This window comes from Dermacentor silvarum, chromosome 1, assembly GCF_013339745.2.
Source record: "Dermacentor silvarum isolate Dsil-2018 chromosome 1, BIME_Dsil_1.4, whole genome shotgun sequence".
NCBI lineage: Eukaryota > Metazoa > Arthropoda > Arachnida > Ixodida > Ixodidae > Dermacentor > Dermacentor silvarum.
Genome location: NC_051154.1, coordinates 350,419,819 through 350,429,366, shown reverse-complemented (window position 1 = coordinate 350,429,366; position 9,548 = coordinate 350,419,819). Strand labels below are relative to the sequence as shown.

The 9,548-nt window shown below is 41.9% G+C and overlaps 1 protein-coding gene across 2 annotated transcripts; it reads left to right on the top strand.

Moving 5' to 3' along the window:
* Nucleotides 1-428: 428 nt before the first annotated feature.
* LOC119444699 (uncharacterized) lies at nt 429-9,435 on the top strand. Of its 2 annotated transcripts, XM_037709061.2 has the most exons (6): nt 429-629; nt 768-918; nt 1,144-1,275; nt 1,397-1,531; nt 2,273-2,437; nt 6,477-9,435. In XM_037709061.2, exons 2-6 carry the CDS (start codon nt 814-816, stop codon nt 6,780-6,782), a joined length of 843 nt encoding a protein of 280 aa, XP_037564989.2. In that variant the 5' UTR covers nt 429-629; nt 768-813; the 3' UTR covers nt 6,783-9,435. The 2 variants fall into 2 exon arrangements, with proteins under 2 accessions (XP_037564989.2, XP_049516470.1); XM_049660513.1 differs by lacking the exon at nt 429-629 and having other exon boundaries at nt 679-918.
* The last annotated feature ends 113 nt before the right edge of the window (nt 9,436-9,548 follow it).

Genomic DNA, 9,548 nt, shown 5'->3' with positions numbered 1-9,548 from the left:
CCATTCATCCTGACGTCTGATTTCCTACATTGTGGTTTAGAGACCAGGAACATTGGCGAAGTAGCTTCTTCTGTATCGTATGCCAATGTTGCTAATGTAAAGATCTCCATTTCTGATGTTGTTGTGTTTTCAAGAAGCGATGGTCCACTGTTTGGAGAGGTACAGGCAATTGTATCCTGGTGCCGCAACATTTTTTTTTGTTGTGCATGTGCTTGTTCAAGCCAGATACGCAAAGCATGTAAATGCCTTGTTTTGCTGAAGACAACGCATACAATGGCAATGAGGTCTGAATCGCTGTTGTACCCATGGCCCCTGTTTGTGTACTCAAAGGATGACAATATTTATGGGATCACAAAGTGTCTCCATGAGTGTCCTCTCTGATAAAGTTGTCATTTTTTCAACATTGGTGTAAAGCCCACCAAGCCCAGAGAATGTTTTTATTATATATGTGCAGTGGTGTCTTACAATGAAGTACTGTTCTTATTCCAGGAATTCTTTGAGTGGCTTCTTGAGAACTTGCCTACATTTTCTCCGTGTGTGCAACCGCTCCTTGAGGGGAAAGTGCTTTCACAAAGACAGCACAAACAGCTATGTCGCCAGCTCCGGACAGAAATCGCACTCTTCTTAGAGTGAGTTTTTCCTTCCTCAAGAACACTAACCATCCCTTATATCATTCACCAGCTTTTCATGCAAAAGCAATTCTTTGCTGTTTGATGCGGAAATAGAATGAGTGCTTCAAAACATTATTTTTGCTGAACTATCTGCAGTGAGAATGATATAATCACCAGCAGCAACACTGCCCAATGTCGTTGGATGTACAAGGCCCTTGGAGATGCTCTTGTAAAGATGTACCCACACCTGATGTGGGATGAACCAAAGCCTGAAAGCCGGCTGCAGAAAACAAGAAGCCAGGTTTACGTGAGTCAGTGCTTATGTTTATAACAGGTAATGAGTGTGCAATAGATTGAAAGCATTGTATGCTGGGTCTTGACTCTACTGAATTCAGAAGCCAAATATTCAATCATGTCAAGGAAGTTGTCCAGCTTTGTCCTATACAAATAACAGGCGGCACATTTGCTTCTTATATATTGGCATTCTTTGAAGGATTGAGCATTTGTACATTTGAATGCTGTCTTTTTGTAGAGTGCGTTCATAAGGAGGCTGTCAGTGGCAAGAAAGGTCCGGAAGCACCGGGCAAGGAAAAGTGCTGTATTAGTTGTGTCGCCGGCACCCCGAGCAACTATCACAAATGAGAACGCTGCTTCTGAACTACAGGTTTGTTCCTTAACATCTTTAATCAGCATTAGAAGCAACATTATGCCAAGTCTATTTCTCTGTATACATTCTGGCCAGAGAGGGGCGCTGCCATTTATGCCTATAATTAAATTCCTTCCAGGCCCTAAGCTCTTCAAGTATGAGTGCTGCATCACTTGATATGCAAAGAATGAGAATCCTGCTGACGGTGACGCTCCCAGACCGCCGCAATACACACATGGACCCTCTCCCACAGTACTTTTTGGTGGAGGAAATAGTAAGTTAACATTACTAATATTTAAGGTTGTGTGAAGACAAAACATAGTTGAATGATAGAAGTCAGGTGGAGATTGGATGAGAGTGTTTTAGCTAAAAAGCCAACATTCCTTATGGGGACTTGCATAGCGCAGGCAAATTTCTGACTTAAAACGTGAGCTCTTTAGATTATGCACGCCTGTTCAACCTATAGTCTGTTACTAATGTTACTTTATGGGCTGAATATCATAAAAGCTGCTGCAGATTTGTTTCTTTGAAGAAAACTTATTGCAGGTTGTAGTGCTTATTTCGTGAAATGCCACACATGACACATGAAGCAATCATTATGCAAATGTTATTGACATAAGTTAAAACTTTGAGTTCAGCTGACAGAACAGGAAATGTAGCAGGAATAAAAGCATGTGAGCCTAAAGAAAACAGAAAAGCAAATAGGTTAGCAGCGTTCACTGAACGCACGTACTTGGCAGTCTGTCAGGAATTTTTTTTGAAATGTGCAAGAATGTCATCTTGAAAACTTTAAAGTAAGTTTAGAAAATGCATTCATTAAAATCGGCCAGTAAACATGATAGTAGTTTTAATGGTGAACAATCTCAAGTTGTTCTCAGCGAATGAGCCAGTGCACCTAATTATTAAGTGTTATCATCTCTACAGCTTATTTTTATGATGTCAAACATTGTTTATTATTTGAAGCCCATTTCGCGAACACTTATTCATCCTAACTTTCTAAATTTCTGTGTTGCAGCTGTGCATTGAGGTGGAACTTCGGTTTGGATCGAAGATAACAGAACTTGAGAACAAACTTGCTGCTGTGGTGCGAGTCTTCTCGGAAAATGAAGAACGGGAATGCACGCTGGTAGATGTTATGAAGCACATACAAGGCAATGTTGGGCACAGTCTCATATGTGAGGTAGGTGGACATGCTCTCTTGAACACTTTGCTGCTCAAATCCTCTTATAGATGTGTGAACAGGGTTCGTTGCGAGACTGAAAAACCTAGTTCAAAATATTTGCATCTCTAGCTGGCTAACACTTCTAAAGTGTGATGTACGTTATTGTGTGGTTGGGATCTGTTTTTATGTGCCTCTGCTTGTTTAAAATACATTTAATAAAGTACTTAGGGGCAGTATCATCAATAAAATAATATTGGGGCTTTGAATTAGCAAGGATAGCACTAAGCCACGAATGAAGTCCCTTCTCTGCTTTGCACAGCAGTATAGATTTTTATCCTTAGATAAACCTGCCTACTTTTGTGTTTCTTGCAATGTTTGCAATGATTCAGGGTTTATTGAGCAGATTGACTTCGGAGTAGGAAAGTATTGTAGCAGGTCAAGTAGCGCGCTTTTAAAAGGACGAACTGACTGGCATGTGAGATCCATTGTAGAGAATTGAGGACGAAATAGGATTGAACGTCAGATGATTATCTCATTTGGCTGAGAGCGTCGTGCCGGAACGCGCTGTTCGTCTTTAGAATAATATTCAATTAGTCTCAGTGATATGCACTTTGTGCCCTAAGCAGGCGAGTTTCTTGTGCTGCATATAAGTGGCCACAAAGGGCTGCAGCGTGGACATTCCGTGTCTTGTGGTGGGGCATCCAGGTGCCCATAGGCATATTTACCATGGGATAGGGGGAGCACTTGCCCCTCCACATTCAAAAGAGGGAGGATAAGCCCCCCCCCCCCCTCCACCCACTTTTTATTTGGTCATTGTTGGCAGGCATAAAATGAAATAAGCTTGGACAAAACAGGGTAAATTGTAGATTATTGGAGATGCTTTCGTCCTGCAGTGGACATAGCATATGCTGATGATGAGGACGATTGGCAGCACATTGGCAAATTCAACAATTCAGGCTAACTTTTCTTTCAGCGTAGCAATTATGTAATTAACGGACCTTTATTACACATTCCGTCCTTGAACTGCAGTGAGCATTGCCTTTCATTCCCCACCACAACGCATAACAGGTTCTGTCGGTGCAAGCCAGCATTGCCAAGGAGGCTACCGCTGCACAGACCTCTCCTCATAGCAAGAGTAGAACTTGTTGCTGGGCGAGTTGGTTGACATGTGAGGAAAGCATGGTTGCGCGAACTGGAAAAGAAAGTCTTGGAAAGGAAAGTAGGAAACGATAGGTCAAGCGCTGAACTTCCACTGTTTTATTCTTACAGCAGAGCAAGATGGATTTAACAAATGCGCATGCGTGTTTTAGTGTCGTGTAAGGCGATTACAGTGACGTTTTTAACAGCTGCATCTCGTCAAACAGAAAAACGGACGTATCACTAATACAACTCGTGCCTCTCTTTTTTATGTGGCACGCCTCCAAAAGTTCTCTAGCTAACGTATCACCACTCTTGCCAATTATCTTAATGTCACGCATTAGTGGCTCACATGTGCCGGCCAGGTCGCGCAGGTCGCGGTCAAATGACGCCTTTGAACGACGACCTGTATTTCAGCGACAGGGAATATGCATTGGTTCCTGCGTCGCACGCGTGATCCGTGACATTTTCCTGGCGTGACCGCGACGTGTACTGTTCCTTTGACGATAGGTTCTACCTTAAGGCTTTTAGATACGTTGATGATTTTTAATTTGTTTGAAAAGCAACCATGATTTTACCGTTGACCAGTGTATTAACGAAGTTTTACGTGATTTTAGGCTACATAGGAAGGGCATGCTATTTACACATGAACTCCCTTCCCATGGCAGTTTTTAGATCTGATTTTAGTTTTTGACAAAAACCACGTCTGTTGGCGGTATAGCCCCCGTGCACAGAAGGAATTGCTGCCATACGATTCGGCACATTCGAAGTTAGTAAAAAGAGGAATAGCCACTCTATGCCTTGAGTCTGCTCTCATGAAGTCATGCTCTCATGCGATGCAGGCTAGCTTTGACAACCAATTGGCGAGGCTACAGACAGCTAGCTACCAAGCTTGGTCGTAGGGGCCATCTTAAAAACATTGCTCCAGAAGGCGAAGGGCAAAAAGCATATGCCTAACCCTAACCAAAAAGGATGGAAGCCCGCAGTGGTGCCATATGTCCAGAAACTTCCCACAATTTGAAGAAAGTCGCAAGTAGGTTTAGTGTACGTGTTTTCTCAGCGCCACGCAAGTTGGCTAGACTGTGGCCACGCATTAGCCGCGTTGACAAAAAAAGTCAGGGTGCCAGAAAAACCACACCAGACCTTACGTGAAATGTGCGACTGGCGTTATTATGAGATACCGCTGAAATATGGGAAATCCTACGTGGGCCAAACGGGGAGAATGAATTGTCAATCATGAACAGAGGTAATGCGCACTTACCTGCGCATTGGGCCGGCACATGTGAGCCACTACTGCGTGACATTAAGATAATTGGCAAGAGTGGTGATACGTTAGCTGGAGAACTTTTGGAGGCCTATCACAAAAAAAAGAGAGGCACAAGTTGCATTAGTGATACGTCCGTTTTTCTGTTTGATGAGATGCAGCTGTTAAAAACGTCACTGTAATCGCCTTACACGACACTAAAACACGCATGCGCATTTGTTAAATCCATCTTGCTCTGCTGTAGGAATAAAACAGTTAAGTTCAGCGCCTGACCTATCGTTTCCTACTTTTCTTTTGAAGTCTTTCTTTTCCGGTTCCCGCAACCATGCTTTCCTCTTCATAGCAAGTTTGAGCTTGTACTACTTGCATAGGTGTATTCACCAGGGCCGGGGAAAGGGGGACCATACTTTCTCCCCTACACTTCTGAAAGCGGGCATTGTCGGCTGCATGCATGCAGTCGAGTGCAGTAAAAATCTGGTGTGGTTGAGATGCATCTCTGCTAAAAAGAATCCAGACGTAGACCAAAGTGAACACAATATTTCAGAATAAGCTGAGGTGTGCTCGTACAATGCAGGTGTCCCGAGAAATGAAAGGAATTTGAATTAGTACAACTGCAACAACGTTGAAACCAAACGACAGAAATATCTCAATTGATGCACTGTAATTTAGTTCATGCATATATAATGGATTTTATTGTATATTCAAGGTTCATCTTTCTATTATACTTGAACTCGGTATGAAAATTTCACTGCTTGAACAGCCCTGCTTTTTTACAATTCTCTTCAGCTTTCAGATGCAATCATGTGTCCTAATGTGTATTAAATGAAATTGATCTAATTGGCTTCTATAGTGAATTTGTTGCTTAGGCTTTCTTGCTAGTAATGTTCGTGTGGACAAATAGTTTATTGTAGTGACGTCAGTATAGTGAACGTGAGTGCGTGTAAAGAAAAAAGAAAGTGCGACATACGTTTTGGCTGGTGGACCAGCCTTTGTCAAAGCGAAACGTTGGGAAAATGCACTGTGCAATAACAGTGTGCGGCGTACTATCTTTTTTAGTTAATATACTACCAGTGTCAGCGCGATATATATATAGTGTTTGTTATGCCATAGCTGGTGCCCGTATGGGGTTTAGACCTATGCCGTGGGAGAACTTGTGCATTGTCTCGCTTGTTGTGCGACCTCTTGCCTTTCACTTACGAGCATAAAGGTCTACAGATTTCGGAAGATAAATAAGTTCTGCTTATATCCTGGGCTAAATATGATTTTTTTAAATATATAGGAAGGCAATTTATTCATTCTTTTTGTGCAGATATTTCTTCCATGAAAACTTTGGTAAGAGATGCGAACTTTTAAGAGAACAATACAGGGGAATTGGCTCAGCCTATACACTAGGCTACAGATGCAAGTTTTCATCATTAGTTGTCAGTTAATTGGGAAATCCAAACTACTAAGGCACAATCAATGTATGTTGACTGTGAGTAACACACCGGTCTGGTTTACTAGTGCCAGCATTCCTAGCTGACTTCTCTCCTTTTGCCCTTGTTCGTACATCTGTTTGCTTTATTATGTGGGGAAATGAGGCATGCATGCCGTGCTCTAAACTACATAAATAAATTTTGGGCAGTGGTTTATGTCATCTGTAATTTCTTTCCATAGATGGCATTGCCAGCTGAGGACCTCCAAGTAACAGCACCCCACATTTACTGCACTCCTGAGAAGATTTGTGTTTTTGCTGGCAGCCAAGCCGAACTGATAACAGTCTCCAAGTCTGGATTAGGACGGGCACTTATTTTTTGCCTTTTGACTTACTATATTAAGAACTTAGAATATCCATTTGCATTTTTCCAAATGCTTGCTCTCGTGCAAAAAGTTGTGCTGCCAGGAGACAAGCTTGTGAAAGGACTGCTTTCTCCTCGTCTGAAGCGTCTCTGTGCGCTCTTAAGCAAGAAAAATGTAATCTAGACTTTCCATGTTTTTTTACCAACTGTGAGGGGAAAGAAAAAAACAACAAACAGTAGAACCCCACTGATACGTTTTTCACGGGACCCTAAAAAGTAAATGTAAGAGCCGGGAAACGCAAGAGCCGAGAAACAGGAAAAATTGAGAAATGAGAGTAGTGTTGAATTGCACACAATATTATTTTAATTCTTACATTTGAAAAAAAAAAGTCATAGCCCGAACGCCGAAGCATCGATTGCGATAGCAAATTAGTAGACAGCTATACAAAGTAAGGATAGTAGTTTTATCGGCAGTATAAACTTGTAAACATTTACTTATTACCTATATTAACAACCATGGTGTCAGCGCCCACAACAAACATGAAAACATCACACTCGATGAGCGTGGACACGCGCTGTCAAACGCTGGCGTGAAGAAGCGCTGCTGCAGCAGCGAGCGAAGTGACCTTTGTGCTGTTGTCTATCGCTTCAACGCAAACCGAGCGCCGAGAACACGCACAAAGCTACAAGCCGCTGACGCACCTACACTGCCTAGACTCTGTCGTCTGCTACCCTCGCAGGCTTTTACTCGTGCGGCGACGGCGTTATTGCCCTTGGACTTTATACGGAGCATCTATATATGCGCCAAAACCAATTTGAGGGCCACAACGCGTCATAGACAGCATCTTTTGATAGCAAATATGGATCTCAAAGGCCATGCCTTTGCTGGCGGAAACCGAAAATACGTCATAGGTGTCGCCCCGGCACTTTGGGTGGCCAATCCCATCATCAAGCTATGCGACATGAAAAGTCAAAATGGCCGCTCTGGCCAGTGCGGGGTGGCAGTTCACAACGTATGAAGCGGGAACGGTCCAACAGTTGTGACGCAACAGCGGGGTGACGAATGCATTGGGTTCTATGGGAGCTCTGCCTGGACCGGCCGAAAACGACAAAACCAATTCGCAGCATCCGGGAACGCAGCACCCGGGAACATAACAGCGGGCTTCTACTGTATGTGATTTAGTTCAAAGCTGTTGGTTAGCTCCAAAGGTGGGAGAGGCTTATTCCATAAGCAGCTGTTTTTTTTGTTTTTTTCACGTCATTCCTTGTTTACTTCTAGTCACAAGCAGTGCATTTAATTGCTCTAGTCATTTGTTCGTCTCCCTTCTGGTGGAGGATGGTTAATTTTGTTTTACTTGCGTATTTATAGGCCTCAGAATTTCTTATAAACATAGTTTAAGCATTTAATTCACCCACGTAGATGGTTCTGTTTTGCAAAGAGTAATGCACTCTATTTGCCCTTCTTTGCTCAGTACTAGTAGATCGGTATATATCTGCACCTGTGCAGAAATCTAGTATTGTAGTTATTAAATAGCATCAATTGTGATATGTTTGTCATTTCACACAGTTGTGCTTCGCTGACTGTATATGGTAGGTCTCATGGATGGTATTTTTGTATCAGATCTTGTTGAAGAATAAACTTGTAATAATTTCGCACCTGAGAGTACTCCAACTTATTTCGCGAGAACGTTCACAGAATGGTAAACGGAACAGCTTATTACAAAGGCTCAGGTGCATAGTTAGGAAGTGAAATATGACATTGCCTTCAAGTACATCAAAGAAACTCATTGTCACCATATCATTGCCAGCAGCGCTTTGCAGTATGCTTTTGCTCACCTGAACTAGATTATTATAGCCAACCTGTAGATGTTGCTTCCCCAAAGTGTTCTTCATTGAGTGTGTACTTCAAGTAATTTTGTGCCTTTGGAAGATGCATTTTTTATAAATTGTAGCTTTTGTGCACAAGTAATACTCTAGGAACTGGGGATATTTTTGGCTTTCACATATATTGGAGGGACATTAACTAAGAGGCAGTATATGTTAGAGACCTACAGCTGAGTTATAATGGCAATCAAGCAGGAACTGTACCCAAAAGGCTATGTTAAATTTAGGGGTTACTTCAGCTATTTATTCATATGTCCTTATTGTGATTGCGATGTATTTTTATAGCTAGCCTATAAAATCTATCACCGCGTCATGATTAAAAATGTTCTGCATCTCGAATGGGGCCAACAGTGTGATACCTGTCAGTTGCGTCTGATTTCTTTTCACCACAGATTGTCATGCAGAAGTTTGCATTATGGGAGTGAAAGAAAAATGTTTGGGTCAATACCAATTCAAGAAAGTTACGTGCTGTCTTCAAGGCTTCAATGAAATGCATTTACAGTGGAAGTCTTCTTTATAGTCCCACAATTTAAACACCAGCATAATTATATAATCTGAGGTAAGAACATATATCACTCAACTGGCAGGCATGACAATATCGGCCCAATTCGAGATGCAAATACCTTGTCGTGGAGCATTGTTTATTTTCTAGGTTGGCTATAAAAATAGAATGCAAGCAAAAAGAAAAATATCCATATATATATAAATTGCTGAAGTAACCCATAAATTTAACATGTCCTTTAGAGGTTACATTTGCTTTTAGAAAATAAAAGTCTACGGCGTAACCTCTAAAGCTGCATGTTTGTCAAGGGTAACAATGTAACCTATACTATATTGGTTACAATGTACCTTATATTTTGTATTAGTTACAATGTACCTTATAATATATTAGTTACAATGTACCTTATAAATGTGAATTTGTGCACCTATACTAAGGGTTACCCAGCTAAGGGTGTACCGGAGCGTATCATCTCGGACCGTGGTTCCTGTTTCACGTCCCACGGCTTCGAAGCCTTCTGTCAGGAAAATGGTGTGGCTCACACACTGAACTCGGCACACCATCCAA